The 22,496-nt window shown below is 45.7% G+C and overlaps 1 protein-coding gene across 1 annotated transcript in view; it reads left to right on the top strand.

The window, feature by feature from the left end:
- LOC139163458 (uncharacterized) overlaps positions 1-14,728 on the top strand; it is a 35,778-nt gene extending 21,050 nt beyond the window's left edge. Inside the window, 4 exon segments of the mRNA XM_070744256.1 lie at positions 7,017-7,137; positions 8,677-8,838; positions 11,010-11,150; positions 14,584-14,728. Of these exon segments, the coding sequence (XP_070600357.1) occupies positions 7,017-7,137; positions 8,677-8,838; positions 11,010-11,149 (423 nt within the window). The 3' untranslated portion in view covers position 11,150; positions 14,584-14,728.
- The last annotated feature ends 7,768 nt before the right edge of the window (positions 14,729-22,496 follow it).

Genomic DNA, 22,496 nt, shown 5'->3' with positions numbered 1-22,496 from the left:
CTTGAGGGATAGTCAGCTATACATCATTACCCTTGACCAACCAAGCCATGCGGTCCACTCTTGTCCCAATGCCTGGAGGTTGAAAAGGTTTCAATGAGCTGGAACCAGCTCAAACCCAAACCTAGCAAGACTGAATGGCTGTGGGGTGTGAGGAGGTCCCTGGGGCTCGGTCTCCTTCCTATTTCACTCATAAAAGACTTCCATATTTCATACAGGCCCCTTGGTGGCACAGTGGTTAGAGTGCTACTTCTGCTGATCACCAGCTGCCAGCAGTTTGGCAGATCAAATCTCCGTAAGCTCAAGGTTGACTCAGCCTTCCTTCCTTCCAAGTTCAGTAAAATGAGGACCCAGATTGTTGGGGGCAAGAGGCTGACTCTCTGAAAACCACTTAGAGAGGGCTGGAAAGCACTGTGAAGCACTGTGAAGTCTAAATACTATTGCTATTGCTATCCGTCTATCCAACCATCCTTCTTTCCATCCACCCATCAGTGCGTGCATGCATCCATTTATTTATTTATTTATTTATTTATTTATTTATTTATTTATTTATTTATTTATTTATTTATTTATTTATTCTTTGCCCAATACACAATACATATGGAAGAGAATAGACATGAAGTAATATATATAAAGATAATTTGTAAAATAGAAGAGGAAAATATATAAGAGGAAGAAAGTATATATGATATTTAAGATAAGGGAAGACAATTGGACAGGGGACGAAAGGCACACCAGTGCACTTATGTACGCCCCTTACTGGCCTCTTAGGAACCTGGAGAGGTCAATCGTGGAGAGCCTAAGGGAGAAATGTTGGGGGTTAGGAGTTGACACTATTGAGTCCAGTAATGAGTTCCACGCTTCGACAACTCAATTGTTAAAGTCATATTTTTTACAGTCAAGTTTGGAGCAGTTAATATTAAGTTTGAATCTGTTGCGTGCTCTTGTGTTGTTGTGGTTGAAGCTGAAGTAGTCATTGACCGGAGGGACGTTGCAGCATATGATCTTGTGGGCAATATTTAAATCGTGTTTTAGGCGCCGTAGTTCTAGGCTTTCTAGACCCAGGATAGTTAGTCTATTTTCGTAGGATATTCTGTTTCGAGTGGAGGAGTGAAGGGCTCTTCTGGTGAAATATCTTTGGACGTTTTCAATCCATCCATCCATCCATCCATCCATCCATCCATCTATCTATCTATCTATCTATCCATCCATCCATCTATGTATCCTTCCTTCCTTCCTTCCTTCCTTCCTTCCTTCTTTCCATCCATCCTTCCATCCATCCATCCATCCATCCATCCACCCATCCATCCATCCATCCATCCATCGATAGTGCAGTGGTTAGAGTGCAGTACTGCAAGTCTACTTCTGTTGATCACCAGCTGCCAGCAGTTTGGCAGATAGAATCTCAGTAGGCTCAAGGTTGACTCAGCCTTCCTTCCTTCTGAGGTTGGTAAAATGAGGACCCAGATTGTTGGGGGCAAGAGGCTGACTCTTTTGTAAACCGCTTAGAGAGGGCTGCAAAGCACTGTGAAGTGCTATATAAGTCTAAACGCTATTGCTATGTTCCCTTAGGGACTGGTGCATAATCAGAATAACAGAATAATAACAGAATAACAGGAAGACACCTTGGAGACCTGCTAGTCTAACTGCCTGTTCAAGCAAAGTGCCTCTAGGTCAGTGATGGCGAACCTATGGCACAGGTGGCACGCAGAGCCATATCTGCTGGCACGCGAGCCGTTGCCTTAACCCAGCTCCAATGTGCATGTGTGTGCCGGCCAGCTGATTTTTGGCTCACACAGAGACTCTGGGAGGGCGTTTTTGGCTTCCAGAGAGCCTCCAGGGGGATGGGAGAGGGCGTTTTTACCCTCCCTCAGCTCCAGGGAAGCCTTTGTAGCCTTGGGAGGGTGAAACATGAATCTACTGGGCCCAACAGAAGATGGGAAACAGGCAATTTCTGGCCTCCAGAAGGTCCTGGGGGGGGGGGAGAAACTGTTTTCACCCTCCCCAGGCATTGAATTATGGGTGTGGGCACTTGTGCATGTGTGATAGTCCCTGCCACACTCTTTCAGCACTTTAGGAAAAAAAGGTTCGCCATCACTGCCCTCTACCATTTTCAACAAATGATTATCCAGTCTCTTCTCAAAAGCTCCAGTGATGGAGCAACCACAACTTCTGGAGTCTGTTCCACAGGTTGTATTGTCCTCATTGTTGGTAAATTTCTCCTTAAATTCAGGTGGCTTCCCTCCTTGGTTAGTTTCCATCCGTTGCTTCTTGTCCTGCCTTCTGGTAATTTGGAGAATGGGTGGACCCACTCCTCTTCTTTGGGGCAGCCCCTAAATCCTCCATCTTGGGTTAATACAGCTCTTCATTGAAGAGTAGGTGGCAGCTGTGACCAGGAGGCCTTTCATGGAGATTCATCTTGTAAAACATTGCATCTTCTTGGTCTGGAGGACACGATGGATTCTAAGTATACAATCCAAGCCAAGTCAATTCATGGATGAACTACGGCAAGTGTTCTACATGGAGCTGATCTTGGAGGCCATTCCGAATCTGCCCCTGTTTAGAAACATAGAAACATAGAAGTCTGATGGCAGAAAAAGACCTCATGGTCCATCTAGTCTGCCCTTATACTATTTCCTGTGTTTTATCTTAGGATGGATATATGTTTATCCCAAGCATGTTTAAATTCAGTTACCATGTCTGCTGGAAGTTTGTTCCAAGGATCTACTACTCTTTCAGTAAAATAATATTTTCTCATGTTGCTTTTGATCTTTCCCCCAACTAACCTCAGATTGTGCCCCCCTTGTTCTTGTGTTCACTTTCCTATTAAAAACACTTCCCTTCTCGACCTTATTTAACCCTTTAACATATTTAAATGTTTCGATCATGTCCCCCCCTTTCACTTCTGTCCTCCAGACTATACAGATTGAGTTCATTATGTCTTTCCTGATACGTTTTATGCTTAAGACCTTCCACCATTTTTGTAGCCTGTCTTTGACCTGTTCAATTTGATCCATCTCTTTTTGTAGGTGAGGTCTCCAGAACTGGACACAGTATTCCGAATGTGGTCTCACCAGCACTCTATATAGCGGGATCATAATCTCCCTCTTCCTGCTTGTTATACCTCTAGCTATGCAGCCAAGCATCCTACTTGCTTTCCCTACCGCCCGACCACATTGCTCGCCCATTTTGAGACTGTCAGAAATCACTACCCCTAAATCCTTCTCTTCTGAAGTTTTTGCTAACACAGAACTGCCAATGCAATACTCAGATTGAGGATTCCTTTTCCCCAAGTGCATTATTTTACATTTGGAAACATTAAACTGCAGTTTCCATTGCTTTGACCATTTATCTAGTAAAGCTAAATCATTTACCATATTACAGACCCCTCCAGGAATATCAACCCTATTGTACACTTTAGAGTCATCGGCAAATAGGCAAACCTTCCCTACCAGACCTTCCCCTATGTCACTCACAAACATATTAAAAAGAATAGGACCCAGAACAGACCCTTGTGGCACACCGCTTGTAACCTGACTCTGCTCAGAATACTCGCCATTAACAATAACTCTCTGATGTCTATGCTTCAGCCAGCTGCAAATCCATTGAATTATCCAGGGATTAAGTTAGAATGTTCCTTAGCCCAAGCAGTGATGTACAGTCCATGCCACACCTGCATAACATCCAGATTTCATGTTACCTTCAGTGCCATGGGCTCCTGGATGCCACTTATTACCTTTGAAGCCCTACAGGGCAGAGGGCCAGATTATCTGAGCCATGGTCTCTCTTGTCTAGTTTCTGCTCATCCTGGGCTCACTGACAAAGCTGCCTGTCTCTGGCTCACATTGATTGAAAAAAGTGGCATCTAGCACACCTCACAAAAGGTGAATTCTCTGTGCTTTTATTATTTATTTACTTATTAGAGTTGGAAGGGGCCTTGTAGGCCATCTAGTCTAACCCCCTGCTCGAGCAGGAACCCTACACCACCCAGACAAATGGCCGTCCAATCTCCTCTTCAAAGTCTCAAGTGTTGGAGCCCCCACGACCTCCACAGGCAACATCTGTTCTACTGGTTGATCGCTCTCACTGTCAGAAAGTCCCTCCTTATTTCCAGGTTGAATCTCTCCTTGGTCAACTCCCATCCATTGTTTCTTGTCTGGCCTTTTGGTTGGTGCTTTGGAAAACAGCCTGACCCCCTCCACTTTGTAGTAGCCCCTCAAGTATTGGAAGATGCTACCATGTCACCCCTGGTCCTTCTCTTTGCCAGACTGGCCATGCCCAGTTCCTGCAACCTCTCTTCATATGTTTTAGTTTCCAGTCTGCTTATCATGTTGGCTGCTTTCTTCTGCACTTTCTCTAGAGTCTCAATGTCTTTTTTGTAGTTTGGTGACCCAAACTGGATGCAGGACTCTAGGTGTGGTCTAACTACTAACTAGTGTGGTCTCACACTACTGACTAGAGCCTACAAAACCTATGCCAGACCCATCCTTGAATACAGCTCATCTGTCTGGAACCCACACCACATCTCAGACATCAACACCCTTGAAAACGTCCAAAGATACTTCACCAGAAGAGCCCTTCACTCCTCTACTCGAAACAGAATATCCTACGAAAATAGACTAACAATCCTGGGCCTAGAAAGCCTAGAACTATGGCGCCTAAAACAAGATTTAAGTATTGCCCACAAGATCATATGCTGCAATGTCCTACCGGTCAATGACTACTTCAGCTTCAACCGCAACAACACAAGAGCACACAACAGATTCAAACTTAATACGAACTGCTCCAAACTTGACTGTAAAAAATATGACTTTAACAATCGAGTTATCGAAGCGTGGAACTCATTACCGGACTCAATAGTGTCAACTCCCATCCCCCAACACTTCTCCCTTAGACTCTCCACGATTGACCTCTCCAGGTTCCTTAGAGGTCAGTAAGGGGCGTACATAAGTGCACTGGTGTGCCTTTCGTCCCCTGTCCAATTGTCTTTCCTTATCTCTTATATCATATATATTCTCTCCCTCCCATCTACTTCTCTTCTTTTTACTTTCTATCGTTATATATATATTACTTAATGTCTATTCTGTTCCATATGTATTGTATATTGGACAAAGAATAAATAAAATAATAAAAAAATAAAAATAAACTAGGGCTTTGTAGAGTGGTATTAGTACTACCCTAGCCTTAGTGTGTGTGTGTGTGTGTGTATGTATGTATATGTATGTACTGTATTTTTCGGTGTATAAGACCCACCCTTTTCCTCTCTAAAAGAGGCTGATAATTACGGTGCGTCTTATACTCTCAATGTAGCTTTTGAAGAAAGGGTGGCATTTCTTCTAATCGATTCTCAGAGTTCCAAATAGCATCCAAATTTATTATTATTTTTTTTAAATAGTCTTTATTAAGTATATACCATATTTTTTGGAGTATAAGGTAAACTTTTTTCTTCCCTAAAAGAGGCTCATAATCTTATACTCTGAATGTAGCTTTTCCCCCCCAGCCCTAACTAGCTGCTAACGATCTTCCCAGCTCTTCCCTTGCAGGCTCTTTCATTGTTTCTCTCTGCAAAGAATGTTTTCCCAACCCTAGGTCTTTGCAGACTTTTATTTCATTCCTCTAACTTGCTCTGAGTAAGCTTCTTTCTAGCCCTAATCAGGTGCTAACAATGTTCCCAGCTCTTACTGGTTTGCAAGTTCTTTTGTTGTTACTCTCTGCGAAGAATGTTTTCCAAACCCTCTCTTTAAAGATTTTTTTCATTGCTTTACTTGCTCCAAATATTTCTTTCCAGCCATAACTAGGCACAATTAATGTTCCCAGCTCTTACCCACTTGCAAGCTCTTTCATTGTTACCCTCTGCAAAGAAGGGTTCCCAAGCTCTAAGTCTTTGCAGGGTTTTTTTCCATTGCTCTACTTGCTCCAACTGTTTGCTTCCAGGTGCTAACAATGTTCCCAGCTCTTACTGGCTTGCAAGCTCTTTCATTGTTACTCTCTCTGAATAAGGTTTTTTTTAAGCCCTAACCAGGGGATAAAACAATGTGCTGAAGCTGAGCAGACTAAGGACGCTGGCCAGAGGAATACCTGGTGTTGTGGTTCAGCCTGGGACCCCTCCGGGAATGGCTGATTTGCTGTCGGTGTCCAGCTCAGAGGCTGAGGACCAGGAGGGGCAGACTGACGACGAAGCTGAATCCCAGGCTGAAGATGAAGGACAGCCAGAGTTCCACCAGGGGGAGCTCTCCCCAGCAAGCAGCCTGGATTCCCTGGGGGAAGATGCTAGTGACTTCATAGATATGCGACAGAGGAGAGCTAACGAGAGAAGAACGCAATTGGCTAGATATTTCCAGCATTAGAGGTCACAGCTGGGTTTGGGTGTGGTGCTCTTGGGAAAGGATAAAAGGCGGCCCCACCCTTCCTGGCTTGTGGAGTTTTATCTTGGAGATTCGTGAGACCTGTCTGTGAACTTTGGTGGCTACAATCCTGGTTTGTGCCTTGGACTCTTGAAACCTTGGGGGTGTGTGCCAGCAAGAAGCTTTTGGAATTGACTGGACATCAGGACCCTGTTGTAAAGTATTGTAACCTGTCTGCTGTGAAGACAGGTTTTCCTTTGTGCTTATTTTTTCCTGCTATAAATTACTTTTGGATTTTACCAGAGTGTCTGGCTGTTTTTTCAGTGGGTGTGGAGGTCTGGGAAAACCCAGACAGAACACCTGGTAGGCAGATTATTTCCCTATTTTCCTCCCCAAAACTAAGGTGCGTCTTATACTCCAAAAATGCGGTATGTCAAGCTCGGAGGGTACAAAGGACCCCCACATTTTAACTCTGGCTTACAGATATTCTCCTCTATGGTCAAGTTGCCCAGAGGCATTGGGAGGTCAAGTGACTGAAACGTGTAAAGAAATCAAGATTGTGGAATGGGTTAGGGGTTTTCAACCAACTTGTGAAAGAGAAAAGAATTCAAATTGTCTCTGCATTACAACAACCTTCTTCCTGGATGTGAAATTCCCAGTGGGGAGAATAAATAGAGCCAGCAGCCCGAGTGTGGGCCAGACGGCTTCACCATGTCTTCTGGTGGCCTTCTTCTCCTGCTGGGACTCCTCACCCTCTGGACAGAGCTGACCCCCGTCTCCAGCGTGGGCCGTCCAAGTGAGCTTTCAGAAAGACCTTGAGACCCTTTGCAGGGAGGGGCTGAAGTGCTCAGAGTTCTCCCCCAGGGAAGGGAAGCCAAAGAGCCCAGTCTGGACCCTCTGGCTTGGTGGGGCTTCTTCTGGGGAGGTTCTGGAGATGGTGGTTGGGTGACAGCTGAATAGGGGACAGAAATGGGAGAGAGTCCCAAGAAAAATGCAATTTTAAGGGAAGGATGACCCATCTTGACCCAATGCAGCAACAGAATCAGGATAAGTAAAAGAAAATACTTGTAGCTCAGGATCTTTGGTGCTCTCTGACCTGGGTGGTTTTCTTGTAGATGTTTCATGACCGAAACTACTACTGCTGCTGCTGCTACTACTACTACTACTATATTATTATTATTATTATTATTATTATTATTATTATTATTATTATTATTATTATTATCATTATCATTATCATTATCATTATCATTATCATTATCATTATCATTATCATTATCATTATCATTATCATTATCATTATCATTATCATTATCATTATCATTATCATTATCATTATCATTATTATTGATGAAGATGGGGGGCGTTCGCCCAGGTTCACCTGGTGCACCAGTTGCGGCCCTATTTGGACCGGGAGTCACTGCTCACAGTCACTCATGCCCTCATCACCTCGAGGCTCAACTACTGTAATGCTCTCTACATGGGGCTACCTTTGAAAAATGTTCGGAAACTTCAGATCATGCAGAATGCAGCTGCGAGAGCAATCATGGGCTTCTCTAAATATGCCCATGTCACACTAACACTCCACAGTCCGCATTGGTTGCCGATCAGTTTCCGGTCACAATTCAAAGTGTTGGTTATGACCTATAAAGCCCTTCATGGCATCGGACCAGAATATCTCTGGGACCGCCTTCTGCCGCACGAATCCCAGCGACCAGTTAGGTCCACAGAGTTGGCCTTCTCCGGGTCCCGTCAACTAAACAATGTCGTTTGGCGGGACCCAGGGGAAGAGCCTTCTCTGTGGTGGCCCTGACCCTTTGGAACCAACTCCCTCCAGATATCAGAGTTGCCCCCACCCTCCTAGCCTTTCGTAAGCTCCTTAAAACCCACCTCTGTCGTCAGGCATGGGGGAATTAACATTTTCCCTCCCCCTAGGCTTATAAAATTTATGTATGGTATGCTAGTATGTATGATTGGTTTCTAAATTGGGGTTTTTAAAATTAACTTAAATATTAGATTTGTTTACATTGTATTATTATTGCTGTGAGCCGCCCCGAGTCTGCGGAGAGGGGCGGCATACAAATCTGATAAATAAATAAATAAATAAATAAATAAATAAATAAATAAATAATAATAATAATAATAATAATAATAATAATAATAATAATAATAATAATAATAATGGAGTTGGAAGGGACGTTAGAGGTCTTCTAGTCCAACCCCTGCTTAGGCAGGGAACCCTACACTACTTCAGACAGATGGTTATCGGTTAAAGAGAGTTAAATACTTTTGTGCTACCAATCAAGAAACATCCTCATCCTTTAATTTGTCGCAGAGTTTTGTAATCTTGCTTTTGAGCCTGGACCATGTGATGCCAAATTAGATCGCTACTACTTCCACGCGCCTTCAAACCAATGTGAAGAGTTTCTTTACGGTGGATGCAATGGGAATAAAAATAATTTCAAGACCTGGGATGAATGTCGCTACACCTGTTATGGTAAGTAAGGGCGACAGAAATCTTCCAATCAGTAATGGGCAGCCAAAATTTTTACTTCCACACTGTGGGTGTTGCTTATTTTGTGGGTGTGGCTTAATGGTCATGTGACCGGGTAAGAGTGGCTTGCTGGCCATGTGATCAGGTGGGAGTGGCTTGAACGATCATCATCGTTCAAGTGAACTGTTAAGTCCTCGACTTACAAACCTTACCAGTGTCGCTCGCTGGGGTGACAACTTGCTTCGCGTTTCCCGCGCTCCCATTCCTGGGTCGCCCCTCTTGCCTCAGGCTGGGCAGCTGGCGAACGGGTGCTGCCAGGAGCATAAATTCTGCCAGTGCTGCTTCCAGCCTCACCTTCTGCTTGCACCTCAGGCGAGAGGTGGCCGCGTGAGGCTGAAGGGGAGCCAGGCAGGAGAGAGGGAAGCTTGTCCAAGGCCAGGAAGGAGGAAAGAGGAAAAAAGCAAGGAGCGCAGATGGAGCAACAGGGGAAAAGAGGAGAGCCGAGCTGAGACCAGTAATCCAGGAAGTGACAGCCGCCAATCAGCTGGAGCTGCGCACGCATCTTCATTTCCGCTGGTGGAACTGTGTCCACCCCTGCTGCCAATACAAGAGAATTTATGTAGCTCAAGGTTGAACTTGATGAGTTCTTCCAACTTAACAACCTGCTGTCTTGCAAACATTTCATCACCCAATTAGGTAACATCTTCAAGGTTAGGAGGGAATAGGACCGGCTGCTTATTTCTATCCTAAAGAGCCATGGTGGCATAGTGGTTAGGATCAGTACCAGTATCCTACCAAAACCGGGGAAGGGACAAGGAAATGGAGCCAGGCGTGCAGCTCTGGATGACCGTCGTGTGTGCTTGTGCATCAGAGCAAGATTTGGCCTCCGCGCATGCGCAGGAAACAAAATCTTGTCAGAGGATGTGTGTGTGAGAGATTTTGCTGAAATTGCCGAAATCTCGCACACCCACGTGTCTTCTCATGAGACTGGCTTCCTGCGCATGCGCATAAGCCAAATCTCGCTCCATTGCACCTGTGCTCAATGGTCACCCAGAGCCGCGCATTCATCAGCACCAGTAGTGGCGGTAATTTGGAGCCCCCACCTGGTTAGAATGCAATATTGCAGCTTGGACTTCAATGCTGATGCGGCTCAAGGTTGACTTGGCCTTCTATCCTTCCAAGGTCGGCAAAATGGGGATTGTTGGTGGGAAAGCCAAGGTGGTGCAGTGGGCAGAGTGCAGTACTGCAGGCCACTGAAGCTGACTGCTAGATCTGTAGGTCAGCGGTTCAAATCTCAACACCGGCTCAAGTTTGACTCAGCCATGTCTATTTTCTTCTCAATCTCTGCTAATTGAGTTGGTGTTATATGCCACCTATAAAACATTTTGTACCAATTCTTCTTGTGTGCTGTGCCCAATGTCATTTTTTAAAATTTCTAGTCCAGAGTCGATGCCATTCATCTAAATTAATAAGTGAAAAGTGTACCCACTAAAGAAGACTTAATAGAAAAAATAACAATCTCTGCAGAAATTGACAGATTGACAATGGAAATAAAAGACAGAGATGAGTCACAATATTATGAATGTTGGAATAGATTTTATTGCTGGTTGGGAAAAAGGAAAACATAGACATACATAATCAAAAAGAAATAAAAATCTTAAGGAATTAAAAGAAAAAAAGAGAGTTTAAAACGTAATAAAAAATAGATACCAAAGATCAATGTTTATCCTATAATGTATTGTGTACATTGCATGTATAGAGATTGTATGTATAGTGTGAAATAATAGTTATATTGGTAATATATGTAGAGCACAATAAGGAATAAGATACAGGTATGTAACACACTATCCAATGTTTTAATATGTTTGTGTTTGGAGAAAATATTATTTGACTGGAACAGGAGTAGATGCTTGGAACAAACTTCCAGCAGTCAATCCACAGGAACTGAATTGAAACATGCCTGGGATAAACATATATCCATCCTAAGATAAAATACAGAAAATAGGGCAGACTAGATGGACCAGGAGTTCTTTTTCTCCCACCAATCTTCTATGTTTCTAAGAAATATTTTTATTTTTATTTTAAATTAAAAATAATAAGCTTATCTGATTGTATGTCTTGCCTGCTCTACCTGGTAAGTCTAACACTCAGCCCTGGGATCTTCTATTTTGCAGAAAGGCGTGGGGTGTGTCCCAGGATCCCTGATAATGTGCTCCTTCCTTGTGTCCAGATGTGTGCAAATGACTGGGATTGCCTTAAGAACCAGAAATGTTGCAGATTTGGTTGCTCAACTAGATGCCTGAATCCTGGTTAAGGTAACACCTGTAGGTTGACATTTGTTTATCTTCTTTAGATAAGGTGACCAATTTCTTTACAATGAAAAGGAGGACGAAAAGAATTTAAGAAAAAAGTACAATTTAATTAAATGAGTATTTTTTCCATTGAAGGAATATTTTTGTCAAGATACCATTTTCTAACAAATTTTGGAGCAAGAAATAGGCTTCATGTGCTGCAGCTCGAGTGTCAATCTTGATTTCTCCCTTGTCCAAAAATCATTGCCAATTGAAAAAACTCTTTCAGCTGCTGCCTTAGTTCCAGGGCAGCACAACGTAAATTCAACAAGAATAACTGAATTTTCATATGGAATTCCTTCATTTTGGAAATGGTTAAATATTTCCACCCATCTTTTATTTATTTATTATTTGTATGCCGCCCCTCTCCGTAGACTCAGGGCGGCTCACAGCAACAATAAAACATCTTCAACATCTTTTATCAATTTCAACATGTTCTGAAAAATTCTGAAAAATTACAACAATGGGAAAATCAACATTTATGAATAAATGTTGATTTTCCCATTGTTCTAATGTATCAGAATTTAAATACAGTGTTCCCTCGCTTTTCGCGGGGGATGCGTTCTGAGACCGCCCGCGAAAGTCGAATTTCTGCGAAGTAGAGATGCGGAAGTAAATACACTATTTTTGGCTATGGACAGTATCACAAACCTTCCCTTAACACTTTAAACCCCTAAATTGCAATTTCCCATTCCCTTAGCAACCATTTAGATTATTACTCACCATGTTTATTTATTAAAGTTTATTTTAAAAATATTTATTAAAAGCAGACGAAAGTTTGGCGATGACATATGACGTCATCGGGTGGGAAAAACCGTGGTATAGGGGAAAAAATCCACGAAGTATTTTTTAATTAATATTTTTGAAAAACTGTGGTATAGACTTTTCGCGAAGTTCGAACCCGCGAAAATCGAGGGAACACTGTATACATTCAGTCTTCTAATTTCTTCAAACAGTCATTGATTTTAAGATGAGGCATTTCTTTCGATCAAAACTCAGCACAATTTTCAATTTCTGCCCAATTTACTTCTGATGAAGTAAAAAAACACCAATGAAAACAGTTATTTCCTGTGATATTTGTTTCAGACCATTCTTCCACCTATTGGAAACATGTTTGGTAAAAATCCTGAACTTCTTTTGTAAACTTTTCCGTTATGCCCGGATTTGATTCCTCTAAGTTTGACAATTTTATTTTTATTATTAAAAGAATATTTTTTTCTTCAAATCATGATTTATATTGAAGGACAAAATCGTTCAAAATAAGACTAACTTCTGCAGCTGAAATCTTTTGAATCATTTTATGTAAAATAGATGCCTGATTATGTACAAAATACATGAATATCTCCAATAATTCATAATTGAAAAAAGATTCCAGAATTTTGGGTCATCTCTGAGTACAGAGATTAACAGATTAGTTTTAAAATATCGAAAGGAGGACAATTTTCGAGGAAGGACAGAACCTGCAAAATAAGGACTGTCCTCCCTAAAGCAGGACAATTGGTCACCTTATGTTTAGACAACACCCCTCCCCCCCAGGCTTTCCGTGTTTCTGACAAAGGTATAATTAAAGTATAAAAAGAAAGGTGGAGTTGAAAGGAATCTTGAAGCTCATCTAGTCCAACCCTTGCTTGAGCAGGAGACCCTATACCACCCCAGACAAATAGCAGTCCAATCTCCCCTTGGAGAGTTTACAGCCTCCAAAGGCAACTTCTGCTCCACTGGTTGATCGCTCTCACCGTCAGAAAGTTCCTCCTTATTTACAGGTTGAATCTCTCCTTGGTCAGCTTCCATCCATTATTCGAGTCTGGCCTTCAGGTGCTTTGGAAAACAGCCTGGCCCCCTCCTCTCTGGGGCAGACCCTAAAATATTGGAAGATGCTCTCCTGTCTCCCCTGGTCCTTCTCTTCGCTGGACTAGCCATGCCTAGTTTCTGCAATCTCTCTTTGTATGTTTTAGTTTCCAGTCCCCTGATCACCCTGGTTGCTCTCTTCTGCACTTTCTCTAGAGTCTCAATGTCTTTTTTGTAGTTTGGTGACCAAAACTGGATGCAGGACTCAAGGTGTGGTCTAACTAGGGGTTTGTAGAGTGGTATTAGTACCTCCCTAAACCTAGATTGTATCTCTCTGTTAATGCAACTCAGGATCCTATTGGCCTTTTTGGCTGCCGCAGCACATTGCTGGCTCCTGTTTAGTCAATTGTCCACCAATTAAATATGAGGGGAGAGCTATGGGTCCCCTCGACCTTCCTGGGGTCTGGGCACCGTGGTGAAGCAGAGAGTCCTCCTGCCAGCCTGGTTAGGAAGCCAGAAGACCCCAGGCCCGAAGAAGGAGAGGCCAGGACAAAACTCCTTGCTCAGCTTAATCCAGGTGACCCTTTGGTCCCTGCTCAGGTGAGCCTCAGTGGTGCAGTGGTTAGAGTGCAGGACTGCAAGCTCTTTCTGATCACTGGCTGCCAGCAGTTTGGCAGATCAAATCTCACAAAGCTCTTTTTTTAATAAAAGTAAACTTTATTTAAACACACAAAACACAAACAATCAAACTCACACAGAAAAGAAACAGAAAGCATTAAAACAAAAGTTGGACATTTTTGTGACATGGCTGTAGTACAAATCTAATGGTGCTTATTTACACCAGGCTCAAGGTTGACTCAGCCTTCCATCCCTCCGAGGTGGATCAAATGAGGACCCAGATTGTTGGGGGCAAGAGGCTGAGCCTGTAAACCACTTAGAGAGGGTTGTAAAAGCACTAGGAAGCGGAATACAAGTCTAAATACTATTGCTATTCCTTCCTTCCTTCCTTCCTTCCTTCCTTCCTTCCTTCCTTCCTTCCTTCCTTCCTTCCTTCCTTCCTTCCTTCCTTCCTTCTGAGATGGGTCAAATGAGGACCCAGATTGTTGGGGCAATATGCAGATTTTATAAACCACTTAGAGTGGGCTTTTCAAAGCACTGGGAAGCGGTATATAAGTCGAAGTGCTATTGCAATTGCTAAAGTCCAGAGCTTCATCTGAGGAGCCAAAGATAAGCTGACATTTCTGATTGTGAGAAACGCTCCCTGTCTGAGTAAGGAAACTCAAGTGAACACCCCTCGTCCGTGCTCCAAGCAGTGGCCTTGTGGTCTTCTAGAAAGAGGGGCTTGCGGAAAGACTAGTCCACCCTCCTTCTAGTGCAGAAACCCTCAATGCATCCTGGACAGATGGCTGTCCCACCTTTGCTTGAATCCCTGCTTGGAGCCCCATAGCTCCCATGGGGAGGCTGCCCCAATGCTTCCTGCTCTCTCCCAAGCAGGCCATCCCTCCTGATCTCAGCTCTGGGTCTGTAGGGTTCTTCTGAGATGAGGCAGGTGGAAACATGGAGGGACGTTCTGGACAAAAACCTCATATCTGAATGTTTGTTTTTACAGCATCTGCAGTGGGGATGGACAGGTAGAGCTGACCTTGACCCAAAGATCCTTCCTTTGTCCTGGACCAGCCTGGAGACCCTCCAACCCCCAAACCCACCCTGGTCTCATTCCTTCAGTTCTGCAATAAAGCTTTGCTCCTAGCATCCCTCTCGGTCTCCGGTCTCCTTTTTGGCCCCTTTCGGGGTTTCCCCTACTCACGTTGACCCCTGTCCTCTCCTCCCACACAGCTCTTCCTTTTGGTCTAAGCAAAGTGCACAACTGACAATATTCAGGACCCATAGACACACTCCATGTTTTTCTGCAAAATAGAAGATCCCAAGACTGAGAGAATTTATTGATTGTTTGATTGATTTTGTCCAATACACAATGAGGGTTTTAGTGGGTATACACATAGTAAAATACATGATGAAGGTTATAGAGGAGATACTCATAGTAAAATATATCTAAGAAAGAATAGAAGAGAATATATCAATGAAAGAATAGAAGAGGAGATATAGGAATGGAAGAAAGGTATAGGAGATATAGGAGAGCAATAGGACAGGGGACGGAAGGCACTCAAGTGCACTTGTACTCGCCCCTTACTGACCTCTTAGGAATCTGGAGAGGTCAACTGTGGATAATCTAAGGGTAAAGTATTGGGGGTTTGGGGATGACACTATGGAGTCCGGTAATGAGTTCCACGCTTCGACAACTCAGTTACTGAAGTCATATTTTTTACAGTCAAGTTTGGAGTGGTTAATATTAAGTTTAAATCTGTTGTGTGCTCTTGTGTTGTTGTGGTTGAAGCTGAAGTAGTCGCCGACAGGAATGGGAATCCCAGATCAAGCACGATCCCATCTCTGGATCTTCCAGGAGCCAAACCATCTCCACCTGTCCAGGTGAGATGCTGCCAGGTGAAGCCGCCTCCCACCTCCGCCCCTTCCCCACAAAGCCCAGCAATTTCCTTTTGGTGCCCGTCTCTCAGGACCCTGGGCTGGACGTCACAACTGGGTTCCTCTCTCCTATCTCAGGATGCTGGGGGTGCAAATCTCTCCCCCCTCCCCCATCTCAATCCAAGAGTTCAACCATCATGTCAACGATTCCCTTCTCTTGAGTCAATCAACGTTAAAGACAACCGTTCTTTTTCAATGAAGAGGCCAATCCGCAGATCCTAACTGAGAATTTCTTTTCTATTCCATAAGTTGGTTGAACATTCAGAGGGGCATTGAGTGGCCAGTGTGGGGAGAGGTGGACCGGTCCCTGTTGTTCTGTCCCAGTCCCTCCCCTCACACACAAGACTCTCCAGGACCCTCGTCTTATGCCCCAGGGTCCCACTCGCACCAAATGGGAACTTCTTCATTTGGGAATTTGGGACTATTCAGTCTCGGCCCAGGGTTGCAAACTCCAAGAATCCACAAATCCACAGACACAAAGTCTGAAATCCTGGCACACTCCAAAGTCCATGCAGAATATCCAAATCCAGCTGTGAGTCTTCCTCATCCTCCCCCTCCCTCTCCCTCCCTCTTTCACTTTCAGCCCCTCCCCTTTCTCCCTCCCCCCTCCCTGCATTGTACTCCTCCCTCCATGTTCAGGAGATGAAATTACGGGTGACTTTAGAACAGGTGGAAGGCAGGGGAGATTTTGCATGGACAGGTATAGCAACATATGTTTTAAACAGGCAAATATTGTCATGCATAAGCAGCCTTCATATATCACATGTTTTTCCTGCTGCCCTGTTCTGTTTCCCGTCCCCTCCCTCGCTGCGGCTTCTCTTTGTATTTCTCTTCTGCTTAACTAAAGACGGAAAATCTGTCTGCTCATTTGCCTCATTGACTCTCATGGTCCAGACTATCCATGTGGGACCATGCGTGAGTAGCAAAGTCTCGTTGTGCATCCCAGCCTTACTCCGGAGTAAACCCTTTTTAGGGACTGAGTTTCAGGGATTTCTGGCTGGGAGAGAGGCTTCCCCTGTGCTCTGCTCTTCCTGGAAGGTCACAGTGGGGGAGGACGTTCTCCCTCTCAGCTCCTCCGCCTCTGAGATAGGAGGGGGGAGGACGGGACATGGGGGGATCAAGGTGGGGAAGGGAAAACCTCCCAAAGGGTAAAAAAGACCCCGGAAACTGAGAGGGATGCCAGGAGCAAAGCTTTATTGCAGAACTGAAGGAATGAGACCGGGGGGGGGGGGGGTTTGGGGGGGGGGGGAGGTCTCCAGGGTGGTCCAGGACAGAAGAAGCCTCTGTGAGTGAAGGTCAAACAGGAGCTTCATGCTGCAGATGCTGTAAAAAGAAACATTCAGATATGAGGGTTCTGCCCAGAACGTCCCCCGGCCTCATCTCAGAAGAACCCTACAGACCCAGAGCTGAGATCAGGAGGGATGGTCTGCTTGGGGCAGCCAAACCGAAGCATGTTTGAGTATCAAAGCAGCAGCCTTTCCTATGTCTACTCCACCTTTGATGGACAAGAGGGGAGCCTGGAGCTGCAGCAGCCTGAAAGACCCCCGAGAAACCTGCATGTACCCAGACCACGTCTCGGCCTCGGAGACACCACCCAGCCCTTCCTTTTGGTCTAAGCACACTGCACAAGTGACAATGCACAAGTGACCATGTTGGGGGCCCATAGACACACTCCATGTTTTTCTGAAAAATACAAGATCCCAAGACTGAGAGAATTTATTTATTGTTTGATTGATTTTGTCCAATACACAATGAGGGTTTTAGTATACACATAGTAAAATACATGATGAAGGTTATAGAGGAGATACTCATAGTAAAATATATCTAAGAAAGAATAGAAGAGAAGATATAATAATAGAACATATCAATGAAAGAATAGAAGAAGAGATATAGGAATAGAAGAAAGGTATAGGAGATATAGGAGAGCAATAGGACAGGGGACGGAAGGCACTTGTACTCGCCCCTTACTGACCTCTTAGGAATCTGGAGTGGTCAACCGTGGATAATCTAAGGGTAAAGTGTTGGGGGTTTGGGGATGACACTATGGAGTCCAGTAATGAGTTCCACGCTTCGACAACTCAGTTACTGAAGTCATATTTTTTACAGTCAAGTTTGGAGTGGTTAATATTAAGTTTAAATCTGTTGTGTGCTCTTGTGTTGTTGTGGTTGAAGCTGAAGTAGTCGCCGACAGGAATGGGAATCCCAGATCAAGCACGATCCCATCTCTGGATCTTCCAGGAGCCAAACCATCTCCACCTGTCCAGGTGAGATGCTGCCAGGTGAAGCCGCCTCCCACCTCCGCCCCTTCCCCACAAAGCCCAGCAATTTCCTTTTGGTGCCCGTCTCTCAGGACCCTGGGCTGGACGTCACAACTGGGTTCCTCTCTCCTATCTCAGGATGCTGGGGGTGCAAATCTCTCCCCCCTCCCCCATCTCAATCCAAGAGTTCAACCATCATGTCAACGATTCCCTTCTCTTGAGTCAATCAACGTTAAAGACAACAGTACTTTTTCAATGAAGAGCCCAATCCGCAGATCCTAACTGAGAATTTCTTTTCTCTTCCATAAGTTGGTTGAACGTTCAGAGGGGCATTGAGTGGCCAGTGTGGGGAGAGGTGGACCGGTCCCTGTTGTTCTGTCCCAGTCCCTCCCCTCACACACAAGACTCTCCAGGACCCTCGTCTTATGCCCCAGGGTCCCACTCGCACCAAATGGGAACTTCTTCATTTGGGAATTTGGGACTATTCAGTCTCGGCCCAGGGTTGCAAACTCCAAGAATCCACAAATCCACAGACACAAAGTCTGAAATCCTGGCACACTCCAAAGTCCATGCAGAATATCCAAATCCAGCTGTGAGTCTTCCTCATCCTCCCCCTCCCTCTCCCTCCCTCTTTCACTTTCAGCCCCTCCCCTTTCTCCCTCCCCCCTCCCTGCATTGTACTCCTCCCTCCATGTTCAGGAGATGAAATTACGGGTGACTTTAGAACAGGTGGAAGGCAGGGGAGATTTTGCATGGACAGGTATAGCAACATATGTTTTAAACAGGCAAATATTGTCATGCATAAGCAGCCTTCATATATCACATGTTTTTCCTGCTGCCCTGTTCTGTTTCCCGTCCCCTCCCTCGCTGCGGCTTCTCTTTGTATTTCTCTTCTGCTTAACTAAAGACGGAAAATCTGTCTGCTCATTTGCCTCATTGACTCTCATGGTCCAGACTATCCATGTGGGACCATGCGTGAGTAGCAAAGTCTCGTTGTGCATCCCAGCCTTACTCCGGAGTAAACCCTTTTTAGGGACTGAGTTTCAGGGATTTCTGGCTGGGAGAGAGGCTTCCCCTGTGCTCTGCTCTTCCTGGAAGGCCACATTGGGGGAGGACGTTCTCCCTCTCAGCTCCTCCGCCTCTGAGATAGGACATGGGGGGATCAAGGTGGGGAAGGGAAAACCCCAAAGGGTAAAAAAGACCCTGGAGACTGAGAGGGATGCCAGGAGCAAAGCTTTATTGCAGAACTGAAGGAATGAGACCAGGGTGGGTTCTTTTGGGGGGGTGTCTCCAGGGTGGTCCAGGACAGAAGAAGCCTCTGTTAGTGAAGGTCAAACAGGAGCTTCATTTTGTGGATGCTGTAAAAACAAACATTCCTATATGAGGTTTCTGCCCAGAACGTCCCCCAGCCTCATCTTAGGAGAACCCTACAGACCCAAAGCTGATGAACAGGAGGAATGGTCCGCTTGGGAGAGAGCCAGGAAGCAATTTATTTATTTATTTATTTATTTATTATTTGGATTTGTATGCCGCCCCTCTCCGAAGACTCGGGGCGGCTCACAACAAGTGAAAAACAATCCAATCCAATCCAATTAATTAAAATATTATGAGTTTAAGAAAATCCCCTATACTAACATACACACATACAGGCATACCATATATAACTTCAACGTGCCCAGGGGAGATGTTTAGTTTCCCCATGCCTGACGGCAAAGGTGGGTTTTAAGGAGTTTACGGAAGGCAGGAAGAGTAGGGGCAGTTCTGATCTCCGGGGGGAGTTGGTTCCAGAGGGCCGGTGCCGCCACAGAGAAGGCTCTCCCCCTGGGGCCCGCCAACCGGCATTGTTTAGTTGACGGGACCCGGAGGAGGCCCACTCTGTGGGACCGAATCGGTCGCTGGGATTCGTGCGGCAGAAGGCGGTCTCGGAGATATTCTGGTCCAGTGCCATGAAGGGCTTTAAAGGTCATAACCAACACTTTGAATTGTGACCGGAAACTGATCGGCAGCCAATGCAGACTGCGGAGTGATGGTGAAACATGGGCATACCTGGGTAAGCCCATGACTGCTCTCGCAGCTGCATTCTGCACGATCTGAAGTTTCCGAACACTTTTCAAAGGTAGCCCCATGTAGAGAGCATTACAGTAGTCGAACCTCGAGGTGATGAGGGCATGAGTGACTGTTAGCAATGAGTCCCGGTCCAGATAGGGCCGCAACTGGTGCACCAGGCGAACCTGGGCAAACACCCCCCTCGCCACAGCTGAAAGGTGGTTCTCTAATGTGAGCTGTGGATCGAGGAGGACGCCCAAGTTGCGGACCCTCTCTGAGGGGGTCAATGATTCCCCCCCCAGGGTAATGGATGGACAGATGGGATTGTCCTTGGGAGGCAAAACCCACAGCCACTCCGTCTTATCCGGGTTGAGCTTGAGTCTGTTGACACCCATCCAGGCCCCAACAGCCTCCAGGCACCGGCACATCACTTCCACCGCTTCGTTGACTGGGCATGGGGTGGAGATGTAAAGCTGGGTATCATCGGCATATTGATGATACCTCACCCCATGTCCTTGGATGATCTCACCCAGCGGTTTCATGTAGATGTTAAATAGCAAGGGGGAGAGGACCGACCCCTGAGGCACCCCACAAGGGAGAGACCTCGGAGTCGACCTCTGACCCCTCACTAACACCGACTGCGACCGGCCAGAGAGGTAGGAGGAGAACCACTGAAGCACAGTGCCTCCCACCCCCAACCCCTCCAACCGGTGCAGAAGGATACCATGGTCGATGGTATCGAAAGCCGCTGAGAGATCGAGGAGCACCAGGACAGAGGATAAACCCCTGTCCCGGGCCCGCCAGAGATCATCCATCAACGCGACCAAAGCGGTTTCCGTGCTGTAACCGGGCCTGAAGCCCGACTGCTGGGGACCTAGATAATCGGCTTCTTCCAAGGACCGCTGGAGCTGGAGTGCCACCACCTTCTCGACAACCTTCCCCATAAAGGGAAGGTTGGAGACTGGACGGTAGTTGTTGAGTACTGCTGGGTCCAGGGAAGGCTTCTTGAGGAGGGGGCGCACAAGCGCTTCTTTATAGAGTGATGGAAAAACTCCCCTCCCCAAGGAAGCGTTGGTAATCTCCTGGGCCCAGCTCCGTGTCACCTCCCTGCTGGCCGAGACCAACCAGGAGGGACACGGACACTCCCCCTTGGAGTTATGGGGCTCCATCCCTGGAGGTTTCCAGCCAAAGACAAACTAACAATTTTGGAAGTGACCTTGGAGATTTTCTAGCCCAGTGTTGGCTAAGTCTTCGGAGAGGGGCGGCATACAAATGTAATAAATTACTGTATTATTGTTATTATTATTATTATTATTATTATTATTATTATTATTATTATTAACATTTTTGGCACAGAGTGCTGCAAAAGTGAGCACCTGTGCATGTGTGCCAGGAACTGGAAAAGCAGCTGCCCAGTGCGCATGTATGTGCCAATGGCTGCTGCTCTTCCGGCTTCTGGCATGTGCATGCACATCGGCCACCTGGTCTTCCAGTTTCGGAAGACATGAAGAACACATGAAGACCAGCTGGCTGGTGTGATGCTGATGCTCTGTGTGTCACTTCCAGCACATGTGCCATCCTGGTTCTAGTCCAATCCTCTGCTCTCAGGACCCTTGGGGGGACTTCATGCCTGGGTTCCTCTCTCTTAACTCAGGATGCTGGGGGTGCAAATGTGCAAATATTCCCTACTCCCTTTTCAACACGACAGTTCCACCAGTGTGTCAAAGGTCCCCTTGTTTTGAATCAATCATAGTCTGTTGTGAGAACCAGGATATCACATTAAGCCCCCCTATGCTTCATGTTAAGAGACAGCAGTTCTTGTTCAATGAAGAGGCCAATCCACAACTCCTCCCCTACTTACCAAGACAGGTGCGTTGGCATTCCTCTATGGTCTTAAAATTGTTGGCATTGCCTCCACAACCACCATAAATAAACCTTTGACATTTGTTTGAAGCCGGGTTGTAGTAGAAGCGATAGAAAAGGGCGTAACATGGTCCACTCTCAGGAGGAAGATAACAAAGCCCTGTGACAAAATCGAAAAGGGTGGGTGTTATTGGATTGGACAGCACAAAGGTCTTTTAAGGCTCTTCCCCAATCTTGTGCCCCCTTTGCATGCTCAGAGTGGAAGAGGTTGAGAGCCACCTGAGACATTTTAATTTGGTTTCCTGCTCTGGGGGTTGACTGGATTTTTCCTACTGCTTAAAATCCTGATTGTGCTGTTGCATTGAGTCAAGATAGGTCAGCCTTCCCCTAAAATTGCATCTCTTTCTTGGGACCCTCCCCCATTTCTGTCCCTTATTCAGCTGACCCCCCAACCACCATCTCCAGAGCCTCCCCAGAAGAAGCCCCACCAAGCCAGAGGGTCCAGACTGGGCTCTTTGGCTTCCCTTCCCTGGGGAGAACTCTGACCACTTCAGCCCCTCCCTCCAAAGGGTCTCAAGGTCTTTCTGAAAGCTCACTTGGACGGCGCTGGCCGGAGACAGGGGTCAGCTCTGCCCAGAGGGTGAGGAGTCCCAGCAGGAGAAGAAGGCCTCCAGAAGACATGGTGAAGTCGTCTGCCCCACAGTCGGGCTGCTGGCTCTTTTTATTCTCCCCACTGGGATTTTCACATGCAGGAAGCAGGTTGTTGTAACACAAAGACAGTTTGAATTCTTTTCTCTTTCACAAGTTGGTTGAA

The sequence above is a fragment of the Erythrolamprus reginae genome, chromosome 3 (assembly GCF_031021105.1).
Source record: "Erythrolamprus reginae isolate rEryReg1 chromosome 3, rEryReg1.hap1, whole genome shotgun sequence".
Taxonomy (NCBI): Eukaryota; Metazoa; Chordata; class Lepidosauria; order Squamata; family Dipsadidae; genus Erythrolamprus; species Erythrolamprus reginae.
The sequence above is the reverse complement of the archived record's forward strand: the minus strand, read 5'-3'. Positions and strand labels throughout refer to the sequence as shown.